The sequence below is a fragment of the Xiphophorus couchianus genome, chromosome 9 (assembly GCF_001444195.1).
Source record: "Xiphophorus couchianus chromosome 9, X_couchianus-1.0, whole genome shotgun sequence".
Taxonomy (NCBI): domain Eukaryota; kingdom Metazoa; phylum Chordata; class Actinopteri; order Cyprinodontiformes; family Poeciliidae; genus Xiphophorus; species Xiphophorus couchianus.
Genome location: NC_040236.1, coordinates 9,971,851 through 9,990,294, shown reverse-complemented (window position 1 = coordinate 9,990,294; position 18,444 = coordinate 9,971,851). Strand labels below are relative to the sequence as shown.

The 18,444-nt window shown below is 36.5% G+C and overlaps 1 protein-coding gene across 2 annotated transcripts in view; it reads left to right on the top strand.

Annotated features, from left to right (window-relative positions):
• atp13a3 (ATPase 13A3) overlaps positions 1 to 18,444 on the top strand; it is a 35,518-nt gene that overhangs the window by 6,016 nt on the left and 11,058 nt on the right. For both annotated transcript variants that reach the window (XM_028027360.1, XM_028027359.1), the window contains exons 2-17: positions 6,064 to 6,144; positions 8,882 to 8,968; positions 9,521 to 9,694; positions 10,808 to 11,044; positions 12,452 to 12,522; positions 12,729 to 12,812; positions 13,484 to 13,553; positions 14,019 to 14,153; positions 14,815 to 14,887; positions 15,169 to 15,300; positions 15,368 to 15,547; positions 15,937 to 16,094; positions 16,724 to 16,912; positions 17,012 to 17,073; positions 17,300 to 17,450; positions 18,323 to 18,442. In XM_028027360.1, coding sequence (XP_027883161.1) covers positions 8,918 to 8,968; positions 9,521 to 9,694; positions 10,808 to 11,044; positions 12,452 to 12,522; positions 12,729 to 12,812; positions 13,484 to 13,553; positions 14,019 to 14,153; positions 14,815 to 14,887; positions 15,169 to 15,300; positions 15,368 to 15,547; positions 15,937 to 16,094; positions 16,724 to 16,912; positions 17,012 to 17,073; positions 17,300 to 17,450; positions 18,323 to 18,442 — 1,887 coding nt within the window. In that variant the 5' untranslated portion in view covers positions 6,064 to 6,144; positions 8,882 to 8,917. The remainder of the gene's footprint in view (positions 1 to 6,063; positions 6,145 to 8,881; positions 8,969 to 9,520; positions 9,695 to 10,807; positions 11,045 to 12,451; positions 12,523 to 12,728; positions 12,813 to 13,483; positions 13,554 to 14,018; positions 14,154 to 14,814; positions 14,888 to 15,168; positions 15,301 to 15,367; positions 15,548 to 15,936; positions 16,095 to 16,723; positions 16,913 to 17,011; positions 17,074 to 17,299; positions 17,451 to 18,322; positions 18,443 to 18,444) is intronic.

Sequence of the window (18,444 nt, the reverse complement as noted above, 5' to 3'; positions counted from 1 at the left end):
TGTAGAAATATGCATATTTCAGGGTACTGCCTGAACTGAAATGAGCGTTAATTGATTGTTTGCTGCTACGATGCACTCAGCCTCTATATTTGTAATAAATTTGTTTTCTTTATTGCAGCATAAACATAATTAGAAGATTAACTGGTAGTAAGATAATTTTAGTAATTAAAAAAACTTGATCTAAGTTGTTTCAGTTCCAAAACAGGTGTGGGCCATAAACAGCTTGAAATTCAAATAATAGTGTTTTTTTTCTCAGTAACTGGAGTCTTGTGTTTGCAATGAACCCATAACGGATTTGAATTTGCTTGTTTATCGCAAATCAGTGTTATTGCAACATTTATCAACATTATTGCCTGTTTTCTAATATCCTAAAGCTCAACTGTAATATATTTGGCTACTTATTTGATTATTTGACATGTCACAAAAGGCAAGCAACACCAAAAAATAACTATGCATTTTTAATTAACTGTTTATTGAAGATTGCTACAAACATGCTTATTTATAAACAAGTACAATAAATAAAACAAATGTCTGACAAAATCCTGTTTAAAAATTTGTATTTCCCCTCATTTTTACTTTGTACCTCTTTATAGATCCAGTTTGTAGGTTTGTTGTTTCCTCGTCCTGATTGTTCTTATTTTCAGAGATACATTGTTGTTTTACCTCTGATAGGAAATGACTCTTATCTACATGCATTAATTTTTTTTTTAGCAATACCTTTCATGTCTCTGAAGCCTTTTAACAATTTAGAAACCAGATATTACACCCTTGCTGCCTCTAATTACATAAATATAACTTATCTCAAGTTGTGCCTGCACAGCAGTAGGTTAGATGTCTTCCTAAAGATATTTAAACCTCTCATATTTCACATAATGTTATCCTGTGGTCTTTCTGAACACTTTCTGCTACAATATAGTTTTAATTAGCTTATTTGAAATAGAGACAGATTCAGATTAAAAGGCTGAAATTGCCTTTTTTTTTTTTACACTTGATCTAGTTTCTTGTGAGAGCTGTCATCTTTTCACAAGAGGCATTTGGAAACAGTTTTTTTTCAGTTTAACAAATGTGGCATCGATATGCCTCTGGCCTTTTGGCCAACGCTTTAAGACTTTTCTCAGTTGAGCTCAAACACATCAGCCTGTGATTTAAGATCTGCCAGGTGGATTCAGAGTAGAGATGAGAAATATCCTGACATGACAGAAGCCCTCTTGACAACCCAGCGTTTTTTGATGTGGGAGCCCCAGAGCAGGGTGATAGAACAACACATCTTTCTGGAGCTGGTATCACAGTTTGCCTCCACAGGATAACCCAGAGGGCCTCATCAGTGAAAGTGAAAACACATTCAATAAAAACTCAAACAACTGCAAAAAGTAACAGCTCTGTATAAAGTAGAGATAACTCCAGGGTTGTAAAAGAGTTTTATGGCTCTGTGTATCCTGACGTTTGAAAGTTGCAGACTTTTTACTCAGAAAGTTTGCTGGCAGACTGAGATTCAAACTCGATACCATCCTCACTCGCGAATTGTTTTTACAAAGCTCAATTTTTCTTGTTGGTGGTAATTGTCCCTTTTGTATTTTTTTGGTATGTGCCACATCTTTTGGAACCTTCTGCTTCTTACTGGTTTCTGCGCTAAAGGAGCGATATGTACATCGCTGTAGGGATGGGCCAGCTGCTGGTATCAAGTAATACGGAGCAATTTAAAAGCTGATCTCCCTAAAAAGTAAAAAAAAATTCCTTATACTGTTCCATAGGGTTTAAAATATATTAAATGGGTAGTGCAGTGTTGCCCAATCCTGCATACTGCCTGTCAGCGGTCTGAAAGAAGACAAATTTGACTGTATAAACTACATCAGCAACTGCAACCTGTGGTTCCAGAGCAGCAAGGGGTTCTTTAGACCTTCCATAATGGCTCTTCAGAACTTTGACTAATAAATGCTACTACACATATGTTTAATAGTGTTTTTAAATATAAATGTGAAAATAAATGCATGCTGTCAGAGGTTTTCTGTTTTTGTTTTCACTTAATACTTGCATTAAATTTTCATCTTAACCCTATGACACTAAAATTACCAGTAATATTTTTTAGATTTATTTTTCTTGTCGTTAGGTTGAAAACTATGCACTTTATTTTTAGATAATTTTCCACAAATGCCTAAATGAAAGAAAATGTTGGTAGTTTGTTTTCTTTATTTTAAGCCCTAAAAGTAGCAAAAATGACTTTTCTTTACAAATGACAAGAAAATTCCACTAGAAGATGTTAATAAAAAATTACAAGTCGTGTAACATTTGGGGCTTTATATGAGTCCTGAGACTTTATTGCATATTTTTGAAGTTGAGGTAACCTTTTTATTTCTTAAAGCAGTTAACAGATTTTACCAGCTAGTAATCATTCTTTACAGTACGTATTTGTTTTTAGATTTTTGCTTTACTGATATTTCCCGTTGCAGCACATGCATTATCTTACTGAGGGGAAAAAGCCTACTCTTTGTCTGCACCCACCCAGCAGTTGTAGAGGAAAAAGATAGGATAGTAGTCAGGTTCTTAGCAGTCAAGTTACAACTTTGGTAGGATAAGGTAAAAAATTTATATAATTATTCAAACAAATTTGCCATCCTGCATAACATCCCTTTAACATCACATTACAAATCTGTTTGCACCTCATAGATCTCTGCATTCAGTAACTGTTCTCTGGCAGAAGAACAAGGCCAGATATCTGACAAACTTTATTTTCAGACCTTTCAAACAGTGTCTTATTTATAATAATGATTATTTTCTGGTTGTTGAATGCTAAAAGCTCCAAACATTTTAGTAAGCTTTGGTTATAGACTTGGCATCTCTCACTCAAGATCAGCTTTCATTGGGGAAACCCTTTTTTTTTAAAATCAAAACATATTTAATCTCTCTTACAGTGGGAAAAGCAGGTTTTTATAGATCGTCCAGCAGTTTCTCTGTTAATCCAAAAGCATGTGGTCAGACTTAAAGATTTTGATCAATGGGATTAACATTTTTTCCCAATTTGTTCCCTTCAGCTTTTTTCTCAAGGTGTCAAATTGTGAGACGTTAACATTCTCCCTTTTTCAAGTATCGATACACTTTGAGATGCAAACCCTGTAATGTTTGAAAACCATTAATTAAAATCCATATTTAATAAAAAAAAATGTGTGCTGTTTCATTAAGGGACATGTGGGGTATTTTTTTTTTCAGCTTCTTACTGCATGAGCTTCAAAGTAGAGTCTTTCTTATGTGTTTGCAAAAGTAGGTGTTGCATTTCATAAACAAATTCACTGTTTTAGTATTAACTCTATGGGATATTATAATTTTTTTTTTACTTTTGAAAAGTAATTTTTTTTTTGTTAATTGGAGAAAAATCCCATCAGTCTATTGTTTCTGTTTAAGCCGTCAGTTTCTCAGTAGCCAATGGTGAAAAGGCAAATGAGAAACTTTTAAGGAAGTCCAGAGGCAACAGAGATGAAAATCACAACCTCACTGGTTCATGGAGGTAAACAAAGCTTGGCTGTAATAGTCTATGAGCGAGACGGGAAGTGATAAAGAAAGCACATTGAGTCCAGAGTATGATAGCAACAAAACGCTTTCCTCCAAATGCTTCCATGAATTATAGACCTCTGTCATTAGGCCATGACTCATTGTTTACTTTTCCTTTTTTGTCTTTGAGTTAAAGAGGAAAGGAGAATATATCTGGTCTTTAATGAACATATTGCTGACAATATGGTGGTGTGCATTTGTTGATTTAAAGATCAGTGTGATGACATTGCAGTCGTTGCTAATTAATTATTTTTATTGATTTAATGTCATCTTTTGTAAAGGTTTAGAAAAACTACAAACTCAAAGTTTTATATTCAGCAGATAGTTTCACTGTTTGCATTTAGTGGGTGTTTTTCCCCTTTTCAGGAAAAGTGATAAGAATCTTGTTTGACAAATTATAAACAGCTGTCTATTTCTAAATTTCCATCAGGCCAGCATTGCTTATTAATACAGTAGTAGACTAATCAAACAAGAGACAACAATGTAGCCTTAGGCTGGCCTGCAGGACTCTATAAATAACAGAAAGGTCTTACTGACTCCTATGGACCTCAAACAGGCGCCTCCAGTTCCAGTAAAAGCCGTGATTTTTTTTTTCTGCTGGCCTTGGCTGTAGAACATAAAACTTATTTAATGATGACTTTCTTTGCAGGACAATAAAATTGCAGTAATATGTCAGTGGCGTTGTGGTGAGACAGCGACTGTAAGGCTTATTTGGATTAAATCACCTGACAGTTTCCTTTGTCACGTTATTATTGCCCCATGATTAAGGTCTTAGGGCAGCGTTCATCATCTTGGCAACTACATTGCAGATAATTTCATTTTACCCTTTAGGGAAACTGGAAATATGACCTCTGTTTAATATTAAGCAATGATTGGACGAAAACAAATAAAAGTTACCAAGTCTAAGTGTAAGAGGATTTTAAAGAGGATTTCAGTGCACTTCAGTCATCTTCTTTTGGGAAGAAAAAAACAATAGCTATAAAATTTTTTCCCATATTTCTTTAATGCCATTGTAAAACTAGCGCTGATCGCCTAATGTTATAGTTCTTCCTACATTCACAACACAAGCTGTTAACAATTTCTTTCGCTAATTTCATGCATTCCAAGTGTTTGGAATGCAGCTACTCTGCTGCTTACAGGCTTGTTCTTGGTGTATTTCCAACAGGGAAGCCAAATAACCCAGTACAAAGAAAATGAACCATTATACGTAATGCTGTATTTGTGTTATTGCTGTGTTTTAAATCACATTTTGTCACAATCAATGGGTTCTCCTCATTGGTGAGTACTGGGTTCAGAATGTGAAGCTAAACTTCTACCTTAGTTTATTTAATTCATCAATATGTTGGGATTTATTCGGCTGTGGAACAAAATAATTTGTGCAGTGTCATCATTGGGATTATTCTAAATTATCAAGCACCAAATTAAAAATATAACTTATCATCCAGGTGTGCTTTGAACAAGTTTTCTATTGCTTTATAGCATGGGTTTTCTGTGACTGTTGCAGCATATAATGGTGCACAGCAGCTGCTCCTCAACTTGTTGCTGCCAGCTGATTTTGCTCCACTTTCCTTCCAGTTACATTGAAGAAAATTAAAAGAAAAATACAGTCATTGTCTGAAAACTACACTCTCCACTCTCATTAAAGCAACACTGTTTCATGCTACATTTGACAACCTGCTAACCAGCTGTCTGCTAAGCAGATGACTACAGACAGCAGGTAGCCTTACAGATTATCTGCTTGTGACAGCTGTTTGTTCTCCTAGAGTTATTCTAAAAGAATACATTTCCCAAGACATAACATTATGCACCATATAAAATTAAAAATAAGTTTTTTGTAAGTTATTAATTTTTATTTAGCCACATGTTACGATATTTATAAATGGTTGTCGCTTATTTATTTCTGTATAAATAGAAAAGTTATGTTATACAATTTTATTTGTTTTTGCATTAATCCCATTAGATTTTCATGCACTAGAAATCCTGCAATAGGACCTGAAATAAATGTGTTTTGCCTCTAATGTAAAAAGTGTGTGGATATGAACATTTTTACTTTAGATCAGAGTCAGACTTGGTGTCGATTCTGACACCTCGAATACGGTAAAGTTTGATAAAAACTAACTTTTGATAGAGAGTTGTTCAAACTGTCACCCATTCCTGTTAATGGTTTATAAATGTTCAATAGATTAAACCAATTTGACATGCAGGACATCCTCTGGGTTTTCAAAACCTGTTCATTTTAACCAGTCAAGATAAAAATTAAGTTAACTGAACTCTAGTTGAATTTCAGATCATACAAAACACTTGCTCAGATGTATTCATGACACAGTGGTATCTGCTTTGACATTGCCTTGTTGGTTCAAAAAAGGTTTTGTGACTGCTCAATAAATCACTGATTGGTCTGTTACTGTTTAAGGAAAATCTCACGTCAAACTCAAGCTTATGGAAAATGTAATTCTATTACTGAAATGTTAAGAAACCTTAATAAAATCATTTTCTTCTCTTGTGTTGCTCCCCTCTCAGGGTTCCAGGTTGGTGTTGTGAGAGAGCAAGCTACCTGTGGGGAGGTGGACTGCCTGGGGCATCGTGTCCCTTGTTCTCAAGGTAGGAGCGAGTCTTAGACTGAGTATCGAGTTGGTCTAATGATCAGGCCAGTTATTTATCATTTTAAGATACGTAGCCTTTAATTGTTTGCTTCGTAAAACTTTTAGTTTATAAGTCTAGAATAACTGAATTGAAAAAAATGTGCAATGTGGTCAAAACAGAATGTGTGTAGTATAAATACATCTTCTCTGTGGTGCCAACATTTGGGCATTTATTTAGTTTATAGAAGCAAAATAGGAACTTCAGCGAAAGAAATATTGCAATACTGATATAGCAAAGGGCTGTCCGACACTGAGCTTAATCAGCATCAGTCACGGAAAAAAACATGCTGGTCAATCTTTGACAAATGCTAACAATCCAATGAGAAACTTTAACCTATTATGAAATAATTTGATCCTCTTGGTTTTGTGCTGTAAAAATGGAGCTCCTGGATTGGCAAACGCCGTCCAATAGCATGTACTCAAATCAATCAATGAAGTTTATTTGTACAGCATATTTCAGCAGCAAGGCAGTTCAAGGTGCTTTACATGATAAAAACTCAAAAGTAGCTGAACTACTTCAGCTATCCTAAATGCACTTTTTAAAATTTTATATTTTACACATGCTTTATAAAAACTCTACGAAAAGGCAGATTTTGGCAAATAATTTGTAGCTGCATTCTACAGAACAATCTGTGAATAGGTGAGACAGATATTTGAAATCACAGATCTGTTTTAGCGTTTGCAGTAATCTTTATTTACTAAAGTAACATAAAAAGTGAAGATGAGCAGTGATGAGTTAACTGGTCATATAATACATTACTCCCTAATAAACTTTGAACTTGTAAAGTAATTTTTGTGCACTGACTCTATTCAAAATTCGTCTTTATTGGAGTAAAACACAATTGTGTGAAAGACCAGAGTGATTGTTATGGACGTCAGTGTGTCTGAAAAGGGCTTTAATGTCAAACATGCTTTTTGTTTACACTCTGCACTTGCCATGTTTTTTACTGTTTGCTTTATTAGAGCAAATTAACAAATATGACTAATTCTTTCTAGTTTCATGCTATATCTATATCTGTGCTCAGGGTTCCTAAGAACTGTTCCGCTAATAATGTGAAGAAACCTGTGAACTTTAGCTTGAGTTAATATGTAACTTACTGTTAATGAAGGTATATCCAGGGGCGGTCTGACCCAGAAGTGAACCATCAGGCATGCAGCTAAAATCCCTCTGTGATCCAAGCCGCCTCAGTTTATAGACAGCTAGGATGGGATGATGCTAGGGAATCAAAACAGATGAGATATTTACAGATTAATACTTTCTATAATTACTACCTGTATCTGAGACTACAGTAACAGTAGTGAGATATATTTCTCTATTTTCTCTTGCTTGTTTGTGCTTCCAACTGAAACTTTTAGTAGTTTTTCCTGTCAACTTTGTCAAGTGTGAGGATTTGCTTCAGTTAGACTCCATTTAACAATCTGAATATTATATAGCATGTAAAGTGTGAGTTCATGACCTTCATTTCCATTTATACCACCAACCAGCCCATGATTCCTTGATACTTTGAAATTCAGTTTTGAATTCGGTTTTTTCTGAGTCACTATTCCTGAATAGAAACTTTGCAAATGACTTAATCAGTGATGCACTATTGTTGGTATTTCCACTCATTGCAGTAGTTTAGGAAGGAATGTTGAGCTTGTGTTGCACCCACCGTGGCCAGGGGGAGGGCTGCCATTGGAAAATACAAGGAAGGGCTTGGTCCTAAGTAAAATATCCCAGAGCATGCCACTGAAAAGGTTCTCCTGGGTGTAGCTGCCTGATAAGATCTGAGTTTTAGTGCAATCACGGGATTTTTGGGTGTTTTAAAGGGGGAGTGGAGGACAGCGAGTGGTCACCCTGTAGCAAACATGTCCAGATATGATATGGAAAGCCTTTGCTGCCTTAAAATGGGTGATGATGCCAGGACTTTCTGTGTTTTCCTTTCATTACATTTAACTTTTATTATCTTGTAGCTTCACTCTTATTTGTTATCAGCTTATTTTTTTTATTTCATTTTGCATTGACGTACTATAAATTACATCAATGTTTTTTATTATTTCAATCTTGAGCCACTGAAAAGTTTGTGTGTGAACAAAGTAGCAAGAAGCTGATTTGAATCTTATTTGTTATTTCCTGCTTTTCTGCTGTGGCATGCTTGGACGTTATGGATAAACTTCCTCCAGTGTTGGTTGCTGGGAGTTAAACTGTTTAATTGTAGGTTTCATATAACACAGTGCAGCTTTTGAACAACACAGAGATACAGGAAGCATCACCGTATTATTTATTATCTTACTAGTATTTTCAAGACTCAGTGTTTTTTCAATTGTCGATATTTAATTAGTTTTTTTAAATAGCTGATACCAATGTTTGTATATAATCCTTTGAATCATTTCAAAGGATTATGAAAACAAGCAAATGAAAGTGAAATTAAATTTTTGTATATCATAATTTGTAATTCATTGTCCACTGTTTGGTTCTCTGTTTCCTCCAATGGTTTAGTGGTATTTATTACTTATAATCTGGCTGATTAATGTTTAAGGTTTTAATGACTAAATTTTGATGAACATCCATAATATGTGTTTTTATTTAAATCAGAAAATCAGTGAAGGAATTTCTAAAGAGCCATCTGTCCATCCTCTTTTCAGTCATCATTAGTTCTACAGTAACAAACAAGTGGAGCTATACTGATATCTCTGATCTTTCTGGCTGCTTCTAGTGACTAAGGAAGAGGCTCGACAAACTGTTCTGCAAAATGGAGAAGGGTGAGATGAAGATCCTCAACAAGGGGGAAGAGGAGGAGATGGTACGCCCATCTGATTTAACATCACTAGCTGTATTTCCATCCAATTGTCATGCAAATTTTCAGTGAACTTTTAAAATGTTGCCAACAAAGAAAATGTGAATTAGGTGTGTTTCGATCTTCTTGTTGGGAGCAAATCAACCAGGCTATGCGGAGTGTAATTTTGTCAGATGTTGGTGCAACTGAGAAACACATGGCTGTAATAAACAGGAAGTAAAGGTTTCAAAGTAGATGAACCGCTCATCTGAGAAACAAGGACAGTCCTAACTGCCATGGTACACGTCTACCAGTGGATGGTAAAGTTTTTACAGAACTTATTTGGCAAATGTATTTCCATCTTCCCTTTAGCACATTAATTCTTTTTCAAAAAAGCCAAAAATCACCTCAAGCAAGCATGAAACCTTTTTTTATCATTTCAAATTTTACTGTTCCCATTAAGCATTTCTAATGTGATATTTCAAAATGCACATAAACAAATCTTGATGGAAACATGGTTACTGTCTATACCAGAATTTTCTCTCTCCACATTACAAACTTTCCCCTGTCTTTACGTAGGAGCTGCAAGGCTACCGTCTCTGCCGTTGGCGACTGGCCCTTGTAGGCTTTGGTGTACTTTGTACCGGAGGCTTCCTTCTCCTGCTGCTCTACTGGATGCCAGAATGGTGCGTCAAGTCCACCTGCACCCGTACCACAGTCCGTGATGCCGAAGTGGTGTTGCTGCGCTCCACGGTAGGAAGCGAGTTCGTGCTGATTAATCTGCCCGTTTGTATATTTCATCTTTCATCTATCTATCCAGTGACTGTGATACTGTTTGCCACCTCCTCATACGTGCTTTCTGGCATGTGCTGAGAGATCCAGGAATCCTGAATCAAATCAGTTTTATTCAGTTTATTTATAAAGTGCCAGTTCACCACAATGTAATTTCAGATTAATCCAATTCATTGCAATGCAATGTATCCAGTCTATTTCAGTGCTAACTTATAATACAGTACAGTCATATTCAGTTAATGATCTAATGGATCATCAGATGATCTTACTGGGGTGATTTTTTTATTTTTTATTTATTTTTTTAGTAAAATGTCACCTCTTCAATGAAGGCCAGCCTAATGCATCTAGTTGATGCTCCTCCTACTGAGCAAGCATGTGGTGACAGTGGAACAGAACAGCTGGTGTTTAACAGGAAGAAACCTGAAGCAGTACCAGTTTCAGGATGAAGGCTTTTCTTCTGCAACCAGCTGGGGATTAAGAAGACAGGAAGGGTTTACTGGAAAAATTAAAAACACAAACGCACTGAGCCAGGAGTATGTTTTAAAAAAAGCAATCTTTTATTAAAACTAAAGTAGTAATAATAACTCTAATATAATTTGACTGAACTGAAGATAAAATTGGAGATAATCACTAAGTCATGTACGATAAAGCCTGTTACCTCATATGTGTGGGTTGCCTTTTGATTGTATTGCCACACCCACTGCTCAAAGGCTGCAACCTAAAACATCACAGCAGAATAATGATAAAATTGCTACTATTTGATTCTTGTATTATTTTGGAAAATCGGGTATTTAAATTGTTAATTTTTCCTCCAGCTACTTAAGTTGCACCTGATTCTTAAAGCTCATAGGCTTAAAGCCTATGAGCTTTAAGGACGGCTGAAATCAAGTTTCAGATGAGTGGATTCATTGAGACCAACTGATTATTACACAATCACAGAAGCATGAATGCAAAGGAAATTCTGTGTATTCAGTCCTATTTCTGTTAAATCAGTTTTATTTTCCGGTGTGTGTGTGTGAGATGTTGTGTTGGTGTATTTACTGACTGCTGGTTCTCCTTGCTGCTGTTGACCAGGATGAGTTCCGGCGCTGGTTCCTGGCCAGGGTACGAGTGATGCTTGCTCCGGGGAGCAACCCCTTCCACAGCCTGGAGACCCAGACCACCTCCCCTCTCTCCTCCCCCTCCTCCCCTTCCTCCCTCTTCTCTAGCCCCTCCCCTTCACCTCTGGCCAACGGACACACACCTCACCCCTCCGATGGCAGCCCTGCTCAGGAGCTCATTAGAAGATTTTCTTACTACCAGCCCACACAGGTAACTAAATCTCTCATCACAACAGCATAACAAGACCTACTGAACATGAAGCTGATGTTGAACATAGAGCAAAGGAGCCCCTCACTGCTCCCACAGTTTTTTTACCCTGAGGGTTTGCTGTGGTATCTGGCACCAAGACGTTAGCAGCAGACCCAATAGGCGAGGAGCGGCCGACCATGCGTGGAATTTGGAGGCCTAGTCAATAGCTCAAACTTGTTGCTGTAATCATTCCTGAACCATTCCTGCTTTGTGACAGGGTGCATAATCCTGTTGAAAAAGGCCACAGCCATGAAAAGATGTGTGTGGTCTGCAATAATGCTTAGAGGGGTTCTATATGACGGTGAGAAGATTCTACGTTTGCAATATGCATATTGTACAGGAATTTACAATAAATGTCAACTTATTATTTAGGCGCCATTGATATCCAGTCGTTCTTTATAATGTGGTGCAATATAATATATTTCACCTGTTATTTAAAGGGTTGCTACTATGTATCTTCTAGGCACACAATGTACCATTTTATAGCACAGTCAAGTAACTTTTACCCTCAGTTGTTATAAAATTTTGTATATAGCAAACATAGCTTAAAAGAAATGTAATTTTCCAATTGAATGCCTTGAAATTCTCTCTAAGAAGGTCCTACTCTTTCTGACACTCCACCTTCAAGATGTCTCCACAACAACATTCCTCCATTATGCCGTTTACAACCAAATCTGAACTGAGAAGTAGTTATTTAAGCTGATCAGATGCGCAGTTCCACCAGGTGTTTAATTGTTGCTGCCGCTTGTCTAGTGGAGCTGAGTGGGGAAGGTATGGGGCAGGAGCTCGACTGGAGACTGCAGCTCCCAGGAAGAGCTCTGTGGAAATAGGCGGGTGATCAGGCACTGAACTTTTGGCATTAAAAGCCACTATTGCATCCAGAAATATTAGGTTAGATTAGGTTGGCGGTGCAAGATACAAGATCCTGGATGCAAGCGCATTAATGCTACACAAACAATAGCAATATTCCAATCAGATAACTTTTGATGAACTTTTTTAATGGGTGGAGTGATTCTCTCCTGTTCGACTTTACTCCTCCGCTCTAAACCACAATCAGGCTCTAGTGATGTTGACTGCACATTTGTGTTTGGCTTCCAGTGTCTATCAGGGATGTTTTATATTTTAATCATGTGGATATTTGTTTTATGATACAGATTTCATATCACAACTGTTAAACATTAACTTGAAGTTCATATTTAACCCTAAATTATCCATCATCCACTCAGTTGTTTTTCTGTTCACTACATGACACATTATGATGAGCTCATAAGGAAGTAATTAATTTGCAAGTTTTTCCCCACTTTAGATTGTGTGGCTACTAGTAACTCATCTTTATTTTTTTTCCCTTTGTTCCCTTTTCTCTCTTAGATTCGCTATTTCACCTTCCATAGCACAAAGTATTACTGGAATGATGAGATGCAGAACTTTAAAGTTTTAAAGTAAGACATTTTTTTACAATCTACCCCGATCGTATTAAATAAGCTGGAGTCCAATTTGTGATAATCATAACTGAAAATTGATCAAATGCTTTGCTTGCAGCCATTTGAAACATTAAACCTCTATCATCTGTTTCCCTATGTGTAATGTGTCAACTTTGTCTTTGTTTTTTTTTTGTTTGTTTTATTTTGGGGCACACATTATTTAGCGGCCTGGAGGATCTTGAAGTCAGTTGCTCTACCGTCCACTCAGAGCACAGTGCAGGCCTGACCAGGAACCAGCAGGAGTACAGGTACAACAGATCAAATAATAGGAGGATTCCTTACCTTCTTTTTTCCTCCTTTCCTTCTTTATGTCTTTCCTTTATTCTGTGCCCTTCTATCTTTGCATCTTTCATTTCTTCCTTGTGTTTGTGTCTTTTTTTACCTTCTTTCTCTTGTGTTTTTTTTCATTCCATTCTTCCTGTCTCCCTCTCTGCTTCCTCCCTTTCTTGTCATTCTTTCCTTCTTGAAATCATTCACTTTATTCTTCCTCGTGTCCTACCTCCATTCCTTCATTCCTTCCAGCTTCAGTTTTATTCTTATGCTATTTTAACCCATTTTCACCCAGGAAACGTCTCCCATAGGTCCATAATGCACTTTATTTTTTGTATATTTTGAAATAAAATTGAAGGACTTGAACTTCAATTCAAGTATTTAGCCTGGAGAAGTATTTTGTTCAAATGGAGACAGAATATTTTTGGAGAATTAGTTAATTTGAGGGTTTTGAGCTCACAAAAGTAGTTGCTTATATTCATAGATTCCCAAACTAGTGAAAATATTGTGATATATTTTACATTCTGTAGCAAACCCCAATAAAAACTGCTCTTTGGTATATTGTTTGCATCACTCTGCTGTGTTTTGTGTATGTTGCTTTAAACTCGTAGGTGTGCCTGAACTCATTGTTTCTCTCTCCTTTTGTTAGGAGACTGTTCTTCGGAGTGAATGAAATCGCAGTGAAAGTGCCTTCTGTTTTCAAGCTGCTTATCAAAGAGGTAAAAACCAGTTTCAGTCAACATAACCTGCGTGTTTTTTAAATTGGTCTGAATTCCCATTTATTCTCGCTGTGTGTAAAACTTGACTGGCAGAGTCAACACAGTGGTAAACTGGTACTAAATGAGTTTAGTACATTTGGACTTTAAATCCTGAATATGTGATCCTCTTCAGAGTCTGGACCTTTTCTCTTTGTTCTCCCTCTTTATTACTTTAAGACCACCTCATGAAACAAGTTATATCTACTTTATCTCTATATCTTCTATCCTTCTCAGTTTATTTTAATAAACATGTAATCAATTGATTAAATAAGGATCAAATGGTGGATTACTCTTGAGTAACTTGCATGTTAGGAGACTGCAGAAACCCCAGTTATTTTCTTGCTCCTTGAAACATACGTTTTCTGTCTTTTTCATGCAGAATGTCTTTGTTGACATGCAACTCTTCTTCTCTATGTCCTCCTGCAGGTCCTCAACCCTTTTTACATCTTCCAGCTCTTCAGCGTAATCCTGTGGAGTACCGATGAGTATTACTACTATGCTGTGGCCATTGTTTTCATGTCGGTTATATCCATAGCTACCTCTCTGTACACCATCAAAAAGGTAAGACTTACTAATTAACTTGTCTAAATACAGTTTAGACGTGTTCTACAAGTTGGTGTGTAAATATGCAACTATGAAATCACAGACCAGATACTAATGCTTAAAGTTTAAAACATCTAATAACTTATTGATGTATGATTGAAAGTAATCTTGAATTTTGCCCTGTTTATTTTCATATTCTGTAGCATTGATTATTACTGTACTAAAGTTTTTTTCAGGTTTTCTTCTTTGAATCTACATAACATTAACGCATAATGACAGTTTTAGAGGATTTATTAGTTTTGTATCCACCTATATTTCTTGTATCTTTGCCAAAGTCAGAATTATTTAGTTTATCTTTCTACATTAGACTACTAGTTTCTGTAAAATTAGTCAGAAATGTTTGATTTTTCTTCTTTTGGTGTTAATCTATTAAGTTTCCACTTGAACTGATTTAAATGTTCAATTTTTTTATTTTCTTTAGACATTTTAAAATCCCCAATTAGACATTTATAGCATGCCTTTAATAAATCAAAGACCCATTAAGTTAATAAGTTTCATATGGGTACAAGAAACAACTCCAACATGACATAAATTAACAATATTAAGTCCTTTTACTCATTATTTAAAAACAAAGAAGCAGCAAATTGTTTTCATTACTGTTAATCTCTCCTTTCTCCAGCAATACATCATGCTTCATGATATGGTGGCAGCTCACAGTATTGTCCGTGTATCTGTTTGCCGAGCCAATAATGGTATGTCAATAAATTATATTGTCTTTTTATGGGTTTTGTACACTTTTATCTATTTATTGCCCTCTTAAATAGATTTATTCAAACCAGAATAACCCCATATGTTGGAAATTAAAATGCCTTTATTTAATTTAATTTTAGTTTTAATGTAAATAAAATATTTCTATGGATAATCAGCAAATTTGCAGATCAACCACCTCTGTGCTCACTTTTTGTTCATGTTTCAAACTTTATTTGCATTGCAGTTAAATGTGTTTTTTTCTAACTCCTGCTTCTCCTGGCAGAGGTTGAAGAGACATTGTCTACTGATCTGGTACCTGGTGATGTGGTGGTCATTCCAAGCAACGGGACCATCATGCCATGTGACGCAGTGCTGATCAGCGGCACCTGCATCGTCAATGAAAGCATGCTCACAGGTAAACTCTTGTCTAACAGCAAGGTTCATTGTTCCGTACAGCACAATAACAGGATTCCCTTCATCAGGTGAGAGTGTTCCTGTGACAAAAACCAACCTCCCCAACCCACTACCAGGAGAGCGGGAGGGGGCAGACAGTGCCTACAACGCCGAGGAGCATAAGAGACACACACTGTTCTGCGGCACCAACGTCATCCAAACCCGCTTCTACACAGGAGAACTGGTCAAAGCCGTGGTGGTCCGCACAGGTCAGCAGGGGGGCCTGGATGCAGGAACTTGATTGTTTTCTGGATGTTTTTGCTGTTACTCTGTAGTACAGAGTAAATAATATAAATTATTTTAAAAAATAACTTAATGATATTCTATTCCTTCAGATGTAACTCTACTGACTTATTTTTATTCCTAAAACAATTTAAATGTTAGCTTGCAGCACAAGTGGTACACAATACTGCTCAACATTAAAGAAACCTTTTTAATTCTGGTTTCCAAAATATTATCCGATTCTTCTAAATCTATGAGTCACAATAGACTTTTTAAATTATAGTGTCATCAGTTCATTTTCTCTTAAGCAAATGTAGACTCAATCTGATAAAAAAAAATATTTAGAATAATAACAAATATATTGTTTTTCTTGCAGGTTTCAGCACAGCCAAAGGCCAACTGGTGCGCTCCATCCTTTATCCCAAACCCACCGACTTCAAGCTGTATCGTGACGCCTACCTCTTTCTGCTGTGTCTGGTGGCTGTGGCTGGAATCGGCTTCATTTACTCAATCGTCCTCAGTATCATGAATGGGGTAATGCACAGGGAAACCAGCAGAGCAAGCTGTTTTCTTGTTTCTCAAACAATTCCTTATGAGAAGTTTTTTTACTAGCAAGGCTGCTAATGAGAGCATTTCAGTCTAGTAGTTGACCAGTTCTGTGTCTAAGCTTTAAAATGAACTAAATAGCAAAACCAATGTAACAAATCGATAAATTTTCATTCTTTTTTTGCTAATTATAAAACATTTTGCTTGTTGCTAAAACATGAAATTTAAATTCAATTGGCGTGATCGTCAGTATCTGCTTCTTTCTTCCTAATTTTTAGGATGCTTCGTTTGTTGTTTTGTTACATTTTTCTTCAGCTTACTGTTTTACTCTTGAAAAGTGCAGTTGATCAAAGACTGTTTGCTTAATTTAAGGATTTTAGGTTTATTCCCAGCTTCACAGAACTTTTTCTGTAGCTCTTGGTGAACAAAATATACAGAGTCTTAAATTGTAAAAGATTAACAGTAGACATGGTGAAGAATTCACTGCTTTTGTAGCTCATTTTGGGAAATAACTTTACTAGTATAAAAGATCCTTGAAACACTACTAAGGATTTGAGCACATAAGAAATTATTCCAATGGGAAAAACTTAAATCTTTTGCATTTTCTTCTATTCCAGGAGAAAGTGAAAACCATCATCATCGAGTCTCTGGACATCATAACCATCACTGTGCCACCAGCGCTGCCAGCAGCCATGACAGCTGGGATTGTGTACGCCCAGCGGCGTCTTAAAAAGATTGGCATTTTCTGTATCAGCCCACAGAGGATCAACATCTGTGGACAGATTAATCTGGTCTGCTTTGATAAAGTAAGTCTTCTTAGACAATACTGAAAAAAAAAAATACAACAGCATGAACGGTTGCTAGACTGGAAAATATATATTTGTTTTACATTTTTCTTCTTTAAGACGGGAACTTTAACAGAAGATGGATTGGACATGTGGGGAGTTCAGAGAGTTGAAGGAGGCCGGTATGTGGATTTGATTTATGAAATATGGAAACATCAGAGACCTGAGTCCAAATTGCATTTGCTCTGGGATTAGTTTGAAAACAGTTGTAAAAGTCCAGGCACATTCTGATATTTGCTCAGGACAGAGTATTTCTGGGCCATAAATCAGAAGTGAAAGTCACAATCAAGGTTAATAGGAGTGTTGTTGCCTTTCCTCTCCCATAACCACGTTTTCTTCCTTGATCAGTTTTCACCTATCAGAGGAAAGTGCCCACAAGGAGAATCTTGTCAAGTCCCAGTTTGTGGCCTGCATGGCCACTTGCCACTCGCTAACCAAAATAGAAGGCCAGCTGTCTGGAGATCCACTGGACCTCAAAATGTTTGAGGCTACAGGCTGGGTGAGTTGCTCTGAGTATATCCAGTAACACCGTGTTGATCCAGAATCCTCCTCCGTTTGAACGCTTGCAGTGTGAGATTCAGTAAGAACTACAACTTCAATTTCACTTGATTAGATGAGGTTATGTTTATGTGTAAATTAAAACGTAAAACAAACCTCTTTGAATGCTGAATGGCCAGATTTGCTCTGAGATGCCTCCGTATGGTGGACAACAATCCTTCTATGGGGGCTTTTACATCAGGAAAAAAATCACTTCCGAACAAAATGGTTACATTTTTAATATTTCATTTTACCTCATTAAGTTTGATTGTAGATCAAATTTTCTCAATAAGCTGCTACAGTGTCACGATTTTCTTCCAATGTTGCATTCACTTTTCGCCAAAATCTTGTACTGATGATGGGAGCATGTTTACATGTTTTATCTGCCTGATTCATGGCAATTATGTGACCCTTCCTAAACAGGTTCACATCTTTTCCTCAACTAAGAGATGTGTCTTTTGAAATTCTTATTTAAGAAATGAAAAGCTACTTATTGCAAAAGTTGGTTGAACAACTTTTTGTCGTCTGGAAGATAATCATCGATGCAGTAATTATCCAATAATAGGCTTATATCTGTTTGCCTAGTTAAATCCAGGTGCCATCAGTTTTTTTATTATTATTTTTATTATTTTTTGGCACCATGTGACCATAATGTTTAATGTTGATGCTTTGTTTGGCACAACCCAGGTCTGATGACTATTGGAACCTTAATGCTCAGGTCCATATGAAAACAACTTTATTGTTAAAAATTAACTAGTCTTATGTTTGGAATGTAAAAATTAACGCTAAATTAATGTACAAATATTTATTTTTCTTTAACTTCATCTTCTCCAGATCCTGGAGGAAGCCACTGAGGAGGAAACTGCTCTCCATAACCGCATCATGCCCACCGTCGTCCGACCACCAAAGCAGCTGCTGCCCTCCCAGCCCGATGAATCGGCCGAGCAGGACATGGT